General features: G+C 40.6%; 1 protein-coding gene across 14 annotated transcripts in view; it reads left to right on the top strand.

The window, feature by feature from the left end:
* Nucleotides 1-18,432, top strand: part of ATXN2 (ataxin 2) — a 50,530-nt gene that overhangs the window by 7,984 nt on the left and 24,114 nt on the right. For 7 of the 14 annotated variants that reach the window (XM_034068014.1, XM_034068015.1, XM_034068016.1 and 4 more), the window contains exons 3-11: nucleotides 661-720; nucleotides 1,448-1,519; nucleotides 1,718-1,868; nucleotides 9,788-9,912; nucleotides 11,179-11,270; nucleotides 13,897-14,094; nucleotides 14,565-14,743; nucleotides 16,209-16,418; nucleotides 18,093-18,275. In XM_034068014.1, coding sequence (XP_033923905.1) covers nucleotides 661-720; nucleotides 1,448-1,519; nucleotides 1,718-1,868; nucleotides 9,788-9,912; nucleotides 11,179-11,270; nucleotides 13,897-14,094; nucleotides 14,565-14,743; nucleotides 16,209-16,418; nucleotides 18,093-18,275 — 1,270 coding nt within the window. The remainder of the gene's footprint in view (nucleotides 1-660; nucleotides 721-1,447; nucleotides 1,520-1,717; nucleotides 1,869-9,787; nucleotides 9,913-11,178; nucleotides 11,271-13,896; nucleotides 14,095-14,564; nucleotides 14,744-16,208; nucleotides 16,419-18,092; nucleotides 18,276-18,432) is intronic. The other 7 variants (XM_034068023.1, XM_034068024.1, XM_034068026.1 and 4 more) reach the window with 5 other exon arrangements.

Genomic DNA, 18,432 nt, shown 5'->3' on the forward strand with positions numbered 1-18,432 from the left:
CTACAAGCTGGAATTTGACAAGGACTGATACCAGATGTTGCAACAAAATGCAGACATCCTGACCACTTCATGTATGCCTGTGTGAGTGTGTCATCTGGCAACCTGGGTGATAGTTGGTCAGCTCTCCTGCTGTAGGACCACACATCCTGCTTCTGCAGTGAATTACTTGTGACTAATTTTATGATGGATTTTATAGCTCTTGTTCCACAATTTGATGACTTTAGCTGCTGTTAGTGCATGTGCCAGGTCAGTTAGATGGAAAGATGTACTTCAGCCGGCCTTAAAAGCACCTCTTTTTACTTCCACAGCAGTTGAAGTACCTTATCCTGTTGATGGCTCTTAAACCAGTGAGGGATGTTAGGGTTTTCACTTAGGAGCCTGTGCATATGAGCTACTCAACCAGCAGGAGAATTCCCTTATTTAGTGACACTGGGGAAACTCTGTGCTGTTTATCCCATTTGGAGGAGTGTTAGCTCTTTAATTGATCAGAGAAAGGGGTAAGAGTCGTCTCAGAACCTCATTTGACCTAAGTTCTATGTATATTGACTTCAGTAAGATGTGGGATTAGGACACACTGATGAAAACCTGCATTATTTTGCTTTTTGAGTTGTTACAGGTGTTTCTCCTATATTCATGACTATATCTTTGTCTGTTTTTCAGATTTCTTTTGATGGCATCTATGCAAACATGAGAATGGTTCACATACTGACATCAGTTGTTGTAAGTCTTCCTATTTAGAAGGGGGGTAAACAGTTGCCATAGAGACATAGAATTGTTAACTAGTTCACTAATTGTGATATAATGGAGTGAATATTAAAATCTAACAGTGGGTATCGTTTGCCAGATTGATCTTTAAAGAGGCACAGTAATAGCTATTCTGTATTTGTGGCTTGGAAAGGTTCAAATGCAGTTTGCAGAGTTCCAGCAGATTCCTTAGGTGCACTGGTCATATTTTGAGGTTTTGTGCCTTAATAGAGGTTATAGCTAAATAAAATGAGTCTCTGTGCAAGGAATGGGAGCCCCAGATTTGAAGGGAAGTCCCAGCATGCCAAAATTAACTAAGGCAGACTGTCCTGCATCTGCTTGAGCCCAGGAGAAGCTTTCATCCTGGCTTGTATACACACACACAGGCACAGGTTTTGCTTTTGTACAGAGCCCCATGTTTGTGTGCACTAACTGGTCAAGAGTCTGATGAGCACCAAACGTGCTTCTGTGAGTATCTTTAGATCCTTTCAGAACACATGGTGCTGCACACCCAGCTGTTTGCATCTGCAGAACACAGTGGCATGTTTAGAAATGGGCAAGTGTTGAATAGATGGTTTGACTAAAAACTGAGCTGTATTTTTACACATTGTACTTACATAGAAAATACATCTTTGAGAGAACCACTCAAATGCCATTTGTCAAGCTGGTAGAAAGCCGTGTTTCTATTTTTCTTGCATTCTAGGGATCCAAATGTGAAGTACAGGTGAAAAATGGTGGTATATATGAAGGAGTTTTTAAAACGTACAGCCCTAAGGTAAGTTCATCTTGACTCTTGCCTATTTTAAAAGAGCCTAATGTTTGATTAAAATATTAATATTTATTATTATTTTGCCTATTCATGCCTGGGTTTACAGAAAAACTGTTGTTAGGTGTTTGTTTTTTGCCAGTAGATGAAGTTACAGTGGAGCTTACTGTGCATTAAGTTAGCGTATTCTTTGTCTGTCTCTAACAGTGTGATTTAGTGCTTGATGCTGCTCATCGGAAAACAGCAGAGTCCAGTTTGGGGCCAAAACGTGAAGACATACTCGAGAGTATCTTGTTCAAGTCTTCAGATTTTGTGATGGTGCATTTTAAGGATATGGATACCAATTATGCAAGAAGAGGTATATTTGGGTTTAAAGTTGTCTGTATCTTAAAATGATCAGTCAGGATTTCTTAAAGTAGATGCTTTAGAATCCAAAAACTGAAGTTCACATTTAGACTGAGTGTGAAACATGCAAATATCCTATTAAAGTTGATGGATGCTCTGCACCTCCCGGGATTGGAACTTAGTAAGGATATTTCAAGTGGGTTGCAGAACCTTTGGGAGGGCATTTTGAGAGGCTGGTTTTGGTGTCTGGAAAGCAAAACCCTACTGGTGTTAGAAAACATTTTAGAGATTTGGTGGGAGGTTGGGGTTTTTATTGCTAAATGTCTTTCTAAATGAATCTGGTTTATGTTCTATGAGACTCCATGAATACACATATTCTTTATAAAAATACTGCTGTTCAGACTTGATGTATATAAAGTCTATATTTAGTTAAGTAACTTTTTGTCTCTAAACATGCATTCCTATGAATAATCTAAAAATACTACTGCAAATGGAGCTAAATATTCTTAGAAAACCCACTCTTTGTGGTTTTAATTCCTGCTTTACAACGTGCAGATCTGTAGGTAAAGCTCTACAAACTGCAAAAGAACCCAGTGAGGAAGTGGGCACGTGGTCTTGAGATCTTGAAGATCTGTCTTGAAACAGTCAGAATGAAGCAGTTTTACAGGCAGTCCTCACACTTACTCTTCTAATGCTTGACCTCAACACCCTAATGACTTTGCAGGAACCTAAAAGGCTTATAAGCCTAGATCCTTTACAGATTTTGGGAGAGGGGGGAGCAACAAAGCTCAAGGGGTTTTATGCTTATATTCCCAGTTTGCTGGGCTAAAGACTACCAGCAGATGCTTAGTTTGCTGTGCCATGGGGTGAAATTGCCTGTGTGTGCATTTTTGGGTTGATCAGCAACTGTCCCTGGGAGCTGAGTGGTTATTGTAACACACGTGCTTTATTCCCCTCTAGCAGTGACGTAGGGATGCGTAGGGACTGATGGACATTTAAAGAGCTCTTTCTCTTTTCACCTTGTGTTTGTACATGCACGTGTTTTTGCCTGATTTAAAGCTGAAGAATGAGAGGCTTGTTGTTTCAAGGAGTTTGCTTTTCCCAGAAGAAGATGCATAATGTCAGAGCAAATGTAGCATTGAAATGCAGATAAGTCCCAGGTTCTGGATGGGACTTTGAATTTAAACGACACGAGAGCTGTTTTATAATGGGTCTGCTATGAACATCACTTTAATGTAAATGCAAACTGGGCTCTCCATTACCCAATATTTATAGATTTGGAGCAGATGGAATGAAGAATATACTGCTACTTCCAGGAATAATTACTCAATGCAGGTTTTCTAGAAGAAAATGTTTGCTTCAGATGGAACAGTCGCTCAGTTCCCTTTATTAGGTGGAATGTCTTTGAACCTAAATCTCATAAGTAAGTAGCTGAAGAGGAAAGCTGAAATAAAGCTGTAGAGAATTGGAGCAAGATAAACTGGAAGGCTGCAAGACTCGTAACTTGTAGTGAGTAAATGAATCTGCTTTCCATTTTGTCTCAAAAATGTATTGTCTTGAAATGACACTTGAAAGCGCACGTCAGTCCCTGATCACACCTGCAAATTAGAGCAATGAAAGGCTCTCTGCTTCTTGGGAAATGAAATAAGCAAGGGTTCAATAGAATCCAAGTGCATGAATGTGTACACAAGAACTGTTTGCCTTGTGTTCTTATAAATAAACCCGAATCTTCATGGTAAGCCTGTGTGATCCACAGTAAAAACTGAGGCTGAACTCCTAGTGAGGAAGTGATGCTCCTGACACTGGTGTCCAGAGGAGTTTGACAGTCTTTCACTTATGTGGAACCAAATACTTCTAAATTGCCTGGCCCTCAATGGCTTTGGCTTTCACAGAAGAGTTAGGAGACAATTTGGACATAGAGGGTTGGAAAGGCAGCTTGCTCTCACTTCTTCAAGCGTGTAGCCAAACAAAAGGGCACTTCACAAGCATTCTGTTGCCGTAAGAGAGGCTTATCTAGAGTAGGGCTTGTTGGGATCTCTGTAGGTGGTTTCTTCTACCCGTAGCAGACTACTCAACCTTTGAGAAGGTCCTGAAGTAAACTTGGTATCTGCATAAGTTACTGATTTGGAAGTTTTAGTGCATCCTGGTTTCCTGGTTCAGTACAAGCATTGGGAGTTTTATGGAGTTTTATTCCGGCTTTTGCTTCTCTGTGGAGCTGGAGGAGTGTGGACAAAAGGTGCTTCTGACTGGGTCTTGATCTTCTGACTTGCCCTCCGACTTGAATAGCAGAGATGTTAACTCCGTTTTGAGACCACTTCAGACAGAAGAGACTGGAAGAGTACTGGGAAAGAGCAGGCGGTGGGGAGAAAGGGAAGGGATGGATTCTTCTTCCAGAGTAGAAAACACAGTCGTGTCTGAAAGAACCATCTGAAATAGTCTGCCAGGGACCTTTCATTGCTATCATGCTTGTGCAGCTTTGGAGTGCTGAGCTGATAATTCATCCTGCAGCTACACCAGTGGTGTGAGGGCAGGGGAGGTAACGTCAGTATAGGCGCAGGGTGGGTGAAAACACCCTGTTTGGGAGCAGCAGTCTTAGATTTGCTTGTGCCAAGCATGACATTGCACCTTTAGGCACACCAGTGGAGAAAGTGTGGTGCCTGCCCAGATTGTAGAAACTGGAAGGCTTGGGATAAGAAATAGTAGGTCTGTGTAGATAGGGATGTTCCAAGTGTTTTATGTTTAAATCTGTCCCTATTTCCTGGGCCCTTATTTACAACTCTGCCAGTCTGAACAGACCTTCCTGCTCATGTAGAGTCCTGTTAGGCTTTGGAATGAATGGGAATGAGCCACCTGAGGGTCTCTTGCTGTGGAATTAGGCCTTTCTGCAGTATAGGCAAGCTGATGAATGAAACATGCGTTGGGAAACCCAGGTGAAATTGCATTAGATTCTTCACCCCCCCCTTTCAGACTACTCTGTCTGCATTTAAATAGGGACAGGCTCTGTCTTCTGCATGTGGCAGTGGAAATCGACTGCTAAAAACCCTCTCTGATGTGGAAGCTGTACATTGGCATGTCACATCTTCCTGCTTCACCTTCTAAAGCCAAAGTGAAGCGCCTGCATCTCTTGTAGATTACTTGGGCTGGGTGATTGAAGTAGGAGGTTCTGTTTCTCCTGTGTTCAACAGAACAAGCTCACAGCAGTGTTTCCTCTAGCCCTAACCACTGATCAGTCAGCATTGCTGGTCTGCATATGATTTAGATTTGAGTAAGGCTTCAGAGTTGCCTTCCTGGCTTCTCTTTAAAGACAAGACAATTCAACATCATAACTACTGTTAAAGTAAAAGGCTTCTACAATGTTTTTATTGAGTTTTTGTACTCTGAGAAAAATATTACAAATCCAATGAAAAAAGGCAGAAGATAATTGGCTATTTAAGTTTTTCCTTGAATTAGCATCGAAAGTGGCATCTTTCCAGGGAAAGTGTTGCAAGGGGAATAGCAGTAGGCATATTATGAACAAAGGAGGGAAACGTTGGCTCTGCAGAGCTGGTGGTAACTGGTTTTAATGTTTCAAATCAGTACCGAGCAGTTACAAAACAAATGAGAGTTTACAGTTGAAACATTGGAAGATGAAACCTCAGTTTACTTTGGACGCTAAACTTGATCAGAGCTTGCAGTGTGCAGCACGAGCACCTTTGACACGTGAGGCCCATTGGTTTAACAGCATTTGAACTGCAGAGTTGCACTTAATTACATAGTTGTGCTCTTCACCATTAGTAGCTCAGAATATGTTTGTGCAAACATGCATGTTAGACACTGAAATTGATTAAACCCAGACTCTAAATTGCTCTGTTCCAGCCATTTTTTCTTTAACTCATTCAATACTTGAAGACTTTGCCCAAGCAGAGTTTTTATCTCAGTGTTTCTGTTTAATTTACCTTAATGTGAATTCCTCTTGCACAGAATTGGCCTTGGCATTTTTGTGTCCAGGTCAGCAAGCTTTGAAACAAGAAGTGAGGCCTTTGATACCTAATTCCTTTGCTTAGGAGATGTCACATTAGGCAGGTACAGAGGCAGGGAGGGCTGATTGGGTGTAGGGCTTGAGCTCTTTGGCCAGTTTTCATTTGATCTTTAACTTGGGTTTTACCATGTAGAAAAGGACTGGATTAAAACTCTGCCCATGTCAAGGTGTCATGTGAATCGCTCATTCAACAGCTCAGAGATAGGAGGCACCAGATAAAGGAGAGGCTGAGCCTGTGCAGTCAGTATCTTGTCTGTTATTACTCCACCAGTCAGCACTTGTAGCAGCAACTCGTGGTTTTAGCTCCTACTTTGCCACTGCACTTAAGAGCAGTATTTTTATTGTGGAAACCATTATTTGTGGAATTAATTTTTTCCATATGTTCTGAACTTTGTTGCTCCTGAATTTTGGTAAAGCCTCGTTTGACTTTCAGTGTTTTTCATCTTGGTGTCCCATGTCCCTGCCTGGCTGTTTGTTCCAGGAAAATAGTGATGTGTGCCTTGAGGTACCATTCTGCCTCCCTTAAACTTTGGATGCTCCTGAGACCATATTGTCTGACTAGAAGTCTGCCTTTGTAGCTTGTATTTCTCCTACCTCTCGATTTCCTTTGAGTCGTAGAGGTTAAAGTGCTGTTGCAGTCTGTCTTGTGGCTTTCATTCTGAAGTGAGAGAAATGAAGAGTAGTGGAGCTTCTGTGCCCCATGATACACTTGATTCTACTGGGAAACAGCACTGACTCTACAGGTTTTACTCAGATCAGTAGCATTCACTAGATAGTGGAGTTTTTGTTTTGAGTTGGGTTGTTTTTTTCCCCACAGTATCACTATGATTTTTAACAGCACTCTGCTTAATGTTTATGTGGCTTTTAAAATAAGAAAATTAGTGGGTTGAGTAGATGTGTCTTGTTAAGCTGGTATTTTATTCACAGTATCCATAATGGCACAGTTTTGTGTGGAGTTTGAAGTAATTTAACAGAAGCTAAGGAAACACCCTGCTGGAATACAGATTATCCCCATCAGGTAGCTGTTACCAGTCCTTCTAACTCATATTTATGTCATCTCATTGGAGAAGAGCTCCCTGTGCTCTCACTGAAGTAATGTAGAAGCAAATTTCAGTTTCCTGAGTGACATAAACAGCCTTCAACTTGCATTGGATGTGAAGTGTCCAACCCGAGCAGATCAAACATGAAACCCTGGTGCTGGGCACAGCAGCAGCTTGGCCTGTCTGGGTTGTGGCAGTGTTTAGCTATGGGGTATTGATAAGGTAGATGTAGAGTTTCCAAATACACGTGCCTTATGTTCCTGTTAATTATGCTCTTTAATTACTCCTTAACTGTGGAATGAGGTAGCATTGTGTTACTATGTAGTTTCAGAGGACATTTAAACATGATATAGAGTATTTTAAAAGCTAGTTGTGTGAAGGTAACCAAGAGATGTTTCCTTTTGAGTTGGTCTATCTTGGAATTCTCTAGGCTATTTGGAAGGGGGTGGTTTGTGAAGGAAAGTGGGGCTGTTAATAGATGGGAACATTTTACTATGGAAATGATTTTTGCAGGGTGGGAGATGTATAATTGGTTCTAACATGTCTGTGAGAGGGACTGAAATAGCTGAGCATTGCCTGAATTCAGCAATATAATGTGAAAGAAAAAAACCCATCTGTATTTATATCTGATGTCTTCCAATTTTTTCTCTCTCCATATCTGTTGTAGTTCCTTCAGAAACAGGTAACTTTCTTGGCAGCCACTCTGTGTCTCTGCATTTTGCCTTTCATACTGCTTTTCTTACCATAATACATAACAGAAACTTACTATCTTTGCTCGCACATTTATGGCACTGCAAAACATGCATGTGTAACTTCCCAGAATCATTTAGAGTATCTTGCAGTTGGTGACTTCTCACCCTTGACTTTTTACCTGTTCTGAGCAGCTGAAAACGCCGGGATTGGGATTGTGCATCAGCACAAAGGTAGCAGTACGATGATACAGTGACTGTTTCAGAACAGTTAACAAGTAATCCCAGAATGTGCTTGCTAAAGGCATCATGTTTAGTGATGAGCTAAAATACAATCTCAGTTAGCAGTGTTGGTGCTGTCCCAGATCACGACATCACACAAGGTGATGGATGCAGGTTTATGGAGTTCCATGTGAGCTGTAACAGTATTGTGTTTCCTTGGGTGTCCTTCCTCCATTTGCCTTTTTTCTCTTGTTTTACTGATTCTTTTATATTTGAAACGAATGTTCAGCTAATAGACTCCTTATTTCTCATACATCTTCTATAACATTTTGTTCCATCTGAGCTTATTAACAATGCTTAATCCCTTACCCATAGTTGGTCTTTTTGTTGAGCAAGCATTTCATGAGACAGGGCTGAATGTCATTAGAGAGACTGAGCACAGTTCACGTTTATGACAGATCATACCTATGTATGTGCAGAACCTCATTGTGAAATTGGGTAAAAGAGGAATAAAGAGCTATGTCAGCAGCCTCCTGTGCTGGTTTAAAAACTGGAACATCAGTGGCTGGCTTCATATGTTGTGAATTCTTTTCGTGATGGCTTTAAAGTTCATTTTCCCTGGTAAGATCTTTATATCTTGCCAAAAGTTAATTTAAGCCACATTCTTCTGTATCTGGCACTGCCTGATGATTTGATCTCATCTTTGCTAAAGGTCTGAAATGTTTACTCCTTATTGTAGCAGTCAAATGATAATAGGAAATTGTAGATTGCAGGCTTACTTATTTTAGGCTTATTTAGTTATTTATAAGCTTATAACAAGCCTATTTTGTTTCTTAAAGTTCCTTCTCTTGAAGTGTGGCAGCTCTGAGATCTGGTTGCTTACAAATATAAAGCTTGGCTTCCTTGATGAATGGCTCTGTACGTGTTTTACAGCACTTCAGTATTCTAGTGTTATTCCTTCCTAAGTCTGGTTTGAATGAAACATGAACAAGTGAAAATCAAAGCTCATGAACTTTATTTTTTATATACCTTTTATATCTTTTATAAACAGGAGCAGACCCTTTCTGCCTATTTATTTTCATGTTATTCACAACCACTATGAGGGTGCTGAGGCGCTGGCACAGGGTGCCCAGAGAAGCTGTGGTTGCTCCATCCCTGGCAGTGTTCAAGGCCAGGTTGGATGGGGCTTGGAGCAACCTGCTCTAGTGGAAGGTGTGCGTGCCTGTGGGTTGGAATTGGGTAGGCTTTAAGGTTTCTTCCAACCCAAACAAGTCTGGGATTCTATGAACAAGAAGTAGAGAGTTTCTGAATCGTGCTGTGGGATTTGGGTAAGCTGCTGCTTGGGGAAGCTCTTGCAGGCAGGAAGACATCTCTGTTCACCTCACAGTGAATGGTGCACCAAGCTGATGGATAACTGAGTTACGCTGCAAAGGGAATAGAAGTGTGTGCATGCATGCTGGTGTGCTGAGGAGTTGTAGAAATAGAAGAAACCCAGATGTTTGAAGAGAAACTTGTAATTTACCCATTTAAGGGAAAGGGACTGGGTTGCACTCATGCTTTTTTGACATTTGCATAGTATGTTAGTGTGCAGTTGTTTGGGCTGTTCGGAAAAGTGCTTTCTACAAGGCTTGGGTTTTCTAGAGGAATGGGGATCCTCAGGTCATCCTTTTTTTTCCCCAAAAACCATACATGTAGTTTGTGTACTGCATTTTGAAATAACTGAAAGTAATTACTGCTATTTTTTGATCCATTAGAATTGGGTCTGTACTTCCATAGCTATTCTGAGTATTAAGTGCCTTTCTAACGTAGTCCTGTTGAATACCGCAACTACAAGAGAAGGTGAATGATACTTAATGTGCCTGTGATTCAGCTGTATTTGGTTGTTCCTCAGATAAACTAATGTGTATGTTTCCTGTACATAACCACATTAATTTCACCCCCATCCCTCTCCACTCCATTGTAGATGCTTTTACTGATTCAGCCATTAGTGCTAAAGTCAATGGTGAACACAAGGAAAAGGATCTTGAACCATGGGATGGAGGAGAGAACACCGCTACGGAGGAGCTTGAGGCATTAGAGACAGATGTTGTAAGTAATGCTTTTTTTTATCATGTGTAGCAGTCTGTAGATCAGCTAGTTCTCTGGATATGCCTTGCAACAATTCCTTAATCTTAATCTAGTAATGAACTTTGGGCTGAAATTGCTGCCTCCATTGTATGGGTGGATGTTCAGTCTTTGCTGGCAGATGCCACAGTAGGTTTTTGCCATTTGAATAAGAATAGCTGGATTTCAAATGCCAGTTTTGGCAAATATTGACAAATGGCAGCTGCTGTGGTGAGGAACGTGTTTGACTCATGGTCTGGCTGAAAGAGGAGCTTTGATTAAGGACTCCAAATTCAGCAGTACACTGAAGGGATTTATGTTTAATCGGAGCATTCCTGTCTGACTGTCACTGCATTTGGAAGTTATGGTGAAATTGTGCTTAGCTAACTGTCTCTGAGCTAAGATCAAGGAAATGGATGGAAGCATGACCCATGACTTAATAAGCACAGATACAATCTCAGTAGATTATGAATCGCTAGATGAAGAATATGGTCTCAAATGACATTTCCTTATACACCATAGCAGTCAGCTCTTACTCAACCATTCATTCTTAGTAAGGTGTTCAGACTGCAATATGTTAAAGAAAGAGGATGGTATTTCTGGTTAGAGGAGAATCTACTCATATTACTGTGGCACTTATTAACTTTGGGTAGAACAGTTATCCTGTCAATTTTAGTGTACATATTGTACAGCTGAGATTTATTAGAATACCTCAGACTGTCAGTGCTTTTATAAAACATTCACAACGTTTACCATTGTGCTTTGAGTGCTGTAATAGCAATTTTACTAAAGTGGGGAAGTTGTGCAGATCAACAGGGGTGTTCTGCCTGGGGGGTGTGTGGCTCACATAATTGCATTAGTCGTGCCTTTGAAAAGCTGGAGCGTTTGCCACAGCAAAGGACACTTCTAACGTTCAGAAGCATCAGTTTGCACTTGTGGAAAAGGCATTCATCTATGAATTGCCTGCTAGCCAGTAATCTAGTACCAGAGTGAGCATGGTACTTAAAACCCATCATGAACACAAAACCACACAACAAACAAAAAAACCCCTGGCTTTTGAAGGTAAAATCTGTGCATCTGGTGAGCAAATGTCTCTGAAATAAACTGTGGCTTTAGTAACTTTGCTATCTGGACAGTGAATTTATAGGCCCAAGGAAAAGGGCAAAAGGTTTCATTTCTGCCATCAACCCTTAAGTTTGAGGGAATGTATTTCCAGTGTCATTTTGAAAAACAAACATCATTTTCTTCTAGTCTAATGGATGGGATCCCAATGACATGTTTCGTTACAATGAAGAAAATTATGGTGTAGTATCAACTTATGACAGCAGTTTATCTTCTTATACGTAAGTTCCAAAATATTTTGTTACTAGATTTGTATTTCATGTTCTCCCTGCTTCAACAAACTGTGTATTCTGAAGAGAATTTTGCATCCTCTCTAAAGCTGTGGAATCGAGTAACTGAAAATGCAATGAATGAATAACGCTTAAGAAACCTCGCCAGCCTTTTGTGAATAGTTAGATGTAGTAATCATTATATGTTCCCTTAAATGGGCACAATTCCTTCCCATTGCAACATTTTCTGAAGTTAGGCATGCAATAATACTTGTTTCTCCCAAAACCCTTTATGAATAAGGTGGAAAATACCCAATTGTGAAACTGTCTTTGCATGGATGCTGTATCTATAGTTTGTGTTTAACCTAACAGAGCAGTTTCACTCAATTCTGAATGTACTGAGCCAGTTGATCTGGATGATGTCGGAATGTTGCTGATGACTGAGGTGGGGGGGAGGTTGTGTGCTCTGACTTGTTCAGCAGACTTGTCCAGAGCTAAACTAGTTTTACTTACAGTATAACAACTTGAATATAGAAGTAGTATAAAGCCATCTCTGGCTACTTTGGCAGCATGGACCTGTTCTCAATAGTCTGCAGCTATAACGTTAACTGCAAAACAAATCAATTGCAGATGTTCAGCAGCCATTGTGAAATGTCTTTAATGTTTTCCCACTCTTTTAACCCCCAAAGTGTAAACTTATTTTTGAATGGCAAGGAATTGCAGGGAATATTTAGATTTTTATTAGTCTGCAGGTCTCTGGTTCAACAGTTTTATTTCTATTGTTTTGTTCAAATAGACCTGTGACATGGTGATCATCCAAGTGCTTTAATCGGCTTACATTTGAATCCTGGAGAAGCTGGTCTTTCATATACTTCACTGCTCTAAGTACTTTTTGTACTTTTGAACTTTAGGCTTCCATCTTTCTGCTTTATAGATATTAATGGAAAGAGATTAAAACCACAAAGGTGGCTTTAGATTAATGCCATTGTTTCCTGGTCAAGCAACTTGCATCTGCATCTCAGGCTGCTAAACTGGGAAGCTCTTTTCCTGATTCTACCAAGTATGTGATGAGCAGTATATATGCAACTGAAGGATTGTGAAGGATTTATTGTTTGATTGTTTTCCCTTAGAGCTAAGCAGGTATTAGTTTATCAAACTGCATGAAGGTGCAAGTTTGTGTTCTAGCAAGTGTACTGCATTAGTGTGTTCATCACCTGCTGTACATGCTTCTCTCATCGCTGGGGTTCAGAACAACTTTTCCCTATTAGAAAACATAAATCCATATGTCCCATCAGGAGTTCTTTTGCTTGGTTAGGTTGACATCCCTGCTACTGTACATCCTTTCATTTTTTTCAGTCACTTTAAATAAATGAGGATGTATTGAGTGTTCTTAAGTGTAAGCTTAATACAGGGCAAGCGAGGCCTGTGACTTCAGGTTTGTCTGCTTTATGTTCTTCCATAGCTTATTTGAGCCAAAGCTTTACGCTGAAGGGTAAGGGCCATATCCTTGAAGTTCCCATTGATAATGCCAGCAGATGATGGCCAGAAACGTATGAGGAAAAACGTGTGATGCAGCAGCTGAGTGCAGGCTTGGATTTGGCAAAGCCACTTGTTTTCCTAGTTGTGCCACCAACACTTGAGTAATCTTGCATATGTTAGTACATACTTGGCTTGTGTCTCCACCTACTTTCTTTGTTCTTTTTCTGTATTATTCAAAGTATATGCAGTAGTGATTCTGTTATGCCCAGCGCGGTCCAAGCCTCAGCTGTGTTCTTTATGTAGTTTATTCTAAAATAAGGTTGGATAAAATGAATTCTAGAACACAGCATTAGAACTGGGGACAAAGTGCAAAGTTGCTTTGTAAAACCTGATACTTAAATACAAGTTAGAAGAGGTAAAAGCCAAAACCAGGGGTAGACAGAAGGAGCTGCAGGATACGATGTCCATCCCTAGTCATCTTTCAGTATTTCATTGCTTCCGTGTTTAATACTTGGTGGCTTTCCTAAGGGACATACGTATGCTTTTTGCAACATGCTATTACCTAATACAGATACGTGGAATGGATGGGTTTGAGGTCCTAGGACATGGCAAGTGAGTCATGGGTTTTTGGTCCTGTGCTCTGATGTGTTGCATTCATCTTTTCTGCAGTTCCTCGTAACAGGAAGAGCTGCAGTTCTATGGCTGGAATTATCAAAGGATTAGGAATGTAACTGTTTAATTTCAGTAGGACTGGGGACTCTTGTGTCCATTGGGAATGTGTAAATAGCTAAAGAAATTCAAATTTGGTCTTTCAGAACAGCTTCCTATCTAAACAACAGGCTGAGGCTTTTTATTACTAATGTACTCAACCATGTCAAGATTTGGAGCTTTTGCATAGCTTTAGGGACTGGGGATTTTGCAAGTCGTATGGAAGAGCTCTGCACCCTGACCTCAGCTCTCCAGGCAGGTACATAGCACTGAATTTGCACCAAGTATCAAATCAGTCCAGGAATATCAACATCCTAAAGAAGACAGCAAGTCTGCTGGCTTAAAAGCGATTTGTTTTCCTCTTGACTTGGTTAGAATTAACACAGTGTCATTTTTGTAGCTCCTTTGCGCTTTTGAATGCATTTCAGAGGTTCTTTTCATTGTCTTTTAGGGTGCCATTAGAAAGAGATAATTCAGAAGAGTTTTTAAAACGGGAAGCCAGAGCAACTCAATTAGCAGAGGAAATCGAATCAAGTGCCCAATACAAAGCTCGGGTTGCCTTGGAAAACGATGAAAGAACAGAAGAAGAAAAATACACTGCTGTTCAGAGAAATGCTAACGAACGAGAAGGCCACGGTGTGAACACTAGGTACTTGCATACACTGTCAATAGTAGTTTGAGTTAAGTGATGTACGTGTTTTGGTACAATTGACTCATTGAAACTGCTTTTTCAGCAGGGCTGATGAGGTTAGGAACCTTGTGTAAACAATCCTGTGCTGGTTTTGGCACTCAGGCTAACTTGCGCACCTCTGCCTGGCCCTCTATTATCTCTGTGGTGAATTCAGACCAAATTACAGGAAAAGGCAGTGGTTATGGTATGTCATGGGGAATTTCAGGCATTAGTACTGAAGCGTTCAGTGTCTGTGAGCTCATAGAAAGTGGACTCTGTGGTCAGTGTCAAAAGCCAGTTCAGGAGGTGAATGTTAGGTCAACATCTGATAGTATTTAGAATTTTCCTTTGGCTTGATTTGAGAAGGATAGAAAATGCCAACAGAGCACTTGGTCAGGTACTTTTCATTGCTGTGTCTTAACACTGATAGAAATTTGCTGTTTTTACAGAGAAAATAAATACATTCCACCTGGACAGAGGAATAGAGATGTCCTGTCCTGGGGAAGTGGAAGACAAAACTCACCAAGGATGGGCCAGTCTGGATCAGGCCCACCAATTTCAAGGTCTGGATCCCATACTTCAGAATTCAGCCCTAACTCTGGAGCAGATCAAAGAGTAGTTAACGGAGGCAAGTATCTGAAGTCTAATCAAATGTGCTTTATAAAATTGCAGTCAATTACCTAATTATATTGCAACTGCATCTGATGTGGTCTTAGGATGTGTATTTCATAAGCTACATTAGCACTCATCATTTAACACAGAGGTTGTGATTTTGATTTGGGTTTAATTTGTAATGGAACACGCATTTGGCTGCGCTGTACAAAGCTTTTCAGGGCAGAAATGTCGCTTGTTTTCCCTCTCAATCACCTTTGTCTTAGATGATGGTGCAGTATGAGGTTTTAAAGGTTAAAACCTGCTTTGTGTAGTACTGCTGCTGAGCTCAACGTGGAGGAGTAGCAATGCTGACACCTAGTGAAAGGGAGGTGGCAGCCAACAAGGCATCTTTCTTCCTTTCTGGTGCATGGATCAGTTCTCTTTCCCATGAAATAGGATAAATCAAGAGAAGTGTTAGGGGAAGAGAAATCAAAGCCTTCTCTCCAAATAGCTATTTGAGTATTTGCTGCTATACACATGGGTAATATTTATAAACAGACGTGGCTAGGCACTGTATAGCAGGAATTGGTGTTCCATAAACCAGACACCATATACCCGAGATGGATTTCAGCAGTAGCCTATCCTAGAGGCGTTCTTTTTCTAAGTTAAAACTGCTATTACAAGAGATGGCTGTGAATAAATGATAAATGTAGAATACTCAAGTGCCTCTATCTGGAGAGGAAGTCTGAGAACCATCTAAAGGTAAGTGAGACTTCCTTTTTAAATACAGTCAGCTGTATAAAGGATGAACAACTGAGTCTTGCCCAAACAGTGCGAACCTTGACATTTGTCCATAGTAGTTGTGGTTTCTGTCATGCTATTAGTCTGCTGAATGAACATCATATACCTAAAATATTCAGAATGGCTTGTGAATGAAATCTCTTTGATTTGGAAACAATGAGCCCTATATCCTGGATTAAAATATGACATTAATACTTCAGATAACTGCTAAAAGCATTAATGGCAGGATTCAGACACTGAACACCGCTGCTTTTTGTAAAGATACAGTTCCTAGAATTGATACTGCTCACCATTTGGTTTGAAAGTAGCAGTTTGTAGAGTCAATACTATATGTGAACCGCTGTTTGAGAACCTCTAGTAGCTATTTAAGGACCTTGTCAAGAGTGATGCGTACTGTAGAACATATATATAATAGGCTAACAGATCAAACTTTACTGTCTATTCCTTAGTAGTATTTGTAGATCCTAATTAACCCTTTGGGGAGTTTGTGACATTCAGATGTTAAATTTGACCTGAAGTGGAGGAAATAACCTTGCAGAGACCGATTTTCTTGGTTGCTGAGCTAAACTGAGCTATCCCCAAAGGGTTAAACATGAAAAATCATTTTGTCATATTTTACTTTTTTTTTTCTGTTGACCTTTTTCCCCATAATTTTTCTTTAGTTTTTATACTTTCCTTCATATCATTTGTTCTGTCAGGTGTTCCCTGGCCATCGCCTTGCCCATCTCCTTCCTCTCGCCCACCTTCTCGCTACCAGTCAGGTCCCAACTCTCTTCCACCTCGGGCAGCCACCCCTACACGGCCGCCCTCCAGGCCCCCCTCGCGGCCCTCCAGGCCCCCGTCTCACCCCTCTGCTCATGGTTCTCCAGCTCCTGTCTCTACTATGCCTAAACGCATGTCTTCAGAAGGTACAATACCACGATTTGTTCATGTTTTTGTTTGTCTTTGTTTAACTCCTTTGTGAGTTTAATTACAAAATTGTTTTTCCTCTTCATTACTTAACCTATAATTTGTGTTTAACTTTAGTTTTATCAGACTATTTCTATTAACCTTTTTATTTGAAGAGCTTTACAAAAACAAAATAAAGCTGTGACATTTCCCAAGTTGGTATGAAATCAACTCAGCTTTGTAAACGCTGCTCAGTGTCTTAACTTAACCAACAGCAACATGCAGGACCTGATAACTTGAAGGGCCTTCTTAGGAATATAAATTTATATAACATATCAAATATTTTAATACAGTTGCTCCACAAAAAGCAGTTCCAAATTGAACTAAATCATTAAATTTCCTTTTGTTAAAAACGAGTGTTTGGAGAAGTGCACTGTGGAATGGGATAGGATAAGCTGCTTTATAGGTGAATCTGTAGAAGGCTTTAGATCTGTTTGCATTAGCAGCCAGGAATATGCAGAGAAAGGCTAACCCATGAGTCTCCATAGCTGTATGCAAGAAATATCTGAGCTAAATTTGTCCTCTGAGGGTACAGGAAGGGAGCATATTCTAAAATGTTTATTTAATCTTCTTTAAGTGCACTTAAGAAGTAGCCTGCACAACACGGGCTAGGGCATTGCTGGACAAAGTGTGTCTTCTTTAACAGACTTGCCTGTAGATAAATTGGATTGAAGTGTGCTTTAGAGTCATGGTTAAAATAGAGGCTGTCGTTTAAAGATTTATGTAACCAGAAGAGGTACTTGATATTTTAGAACTTTCACCTAAAACCAGAAAGCCATTATCTGAACTTTTCACTGTTACTGACCTCCATTAAAAGTGAACTGTAATCGGCCACGTTGTCTTCTGTTCATACACCGTTTTTCCTTTTGAAGTATCAACATTTCAGCCTCATCTTGTAAAGAGAAATGGATTTTAGGCTGTAGGAACTGTATTGCTGCTTAGACTTGAGCATAACTGTTCTGTGGCAGTGGTATAAGCTGTTCAGAATTACTGTATTCACTTATGACTTTAGCTTCTGGCATTACAACGTGCATGACTTGAACCTTGGGATAACAATAACTTGTTTGGTTGCAATTGTGCTGACTTGTAAATGAATGCGACGTGCTGCAGGCAGTTCAGCCTCAATGCAGAATGCTGTCCTGAAATTCCCCAAGAGCATTGGTCAGCCAGTGATGACTGCACTGTAAATACGTGGTTGGTATCACTGACCACCTGACAAAAGCAATGGATATTTGTTCTTTTCTGGAAAACCTTTGATAGCCTGGAGCTGTGCTTATCCAGAGAGAACTGGGCCACTCACCTTTTTGGCTTGTCTGCAGTAAGCAATATTGGATGCTTGGATTCAAATCTTTTACATCCAGGACTTGCATACCTGTTCTAATTCTGATGAAGCTTGTAAATGTCAATGAACTTAAGCTGTCAGAGCAAGGCGAGTGTGTTGGTAGTCTGGCTGGACCAATGACTTGGCCTCTTTATTCTCATGGATCCCTGGTTCTAGTTGATGTCAGTGTAAATTGCTTGACTATAATATTGAGAGTTATTAGATTAAATCCAGTTTTAAAAGCAGTATGTTTGGGTACTTGTAGTGATGGGCATTAAGTACTTATTGTGTGGGGTTGTCTTCTTTTCCTCAGGGCCTCCACGGATGTCTCCTAAGGCACAACGGCACCCTCGAGGTCACAGAGTCTCTACTGGTAGGGGTACAATTTCAAGTGGCTTAGAATTTGTATCTCATAATGCACCAGGGGAAGCATCTACTACTGCAGTGGCACGAGGCAGCCCTTCAGGTGGGACGTGGTCATCAGTTGTCAGTGGGGGTAGGTAAAGCTTGGCTTATTGCAGATGGCTTGCCAGGGGCACTCAGAGTGTGAATGCTAAGCAGAATACTGCGTTTCTAGACAATTCAGGCTCTGAATAAACACTGGTCTGTTAACTTAGCTTGTTTAGATGATGTGGGACAAGGATGTTCCCAGG

The sequence above is a fragment of the Melopsittacus undulatus genome, chromosome 12 (genome assembly GCF_012275295.1).
Source record: "Melopsittacus undulatus isolate bMelUnd1 chromosome 12, bMelUnd1.mat.Z, whole genome shotgun sequence".
Taxonomy (NCBI): domain Eukaryota; kingdom Metazoa; phylum Chordata; class Aves; order Psittaciformes; family Psittaculidae; genus Melopsittacus; species Melopsittacus undulatus.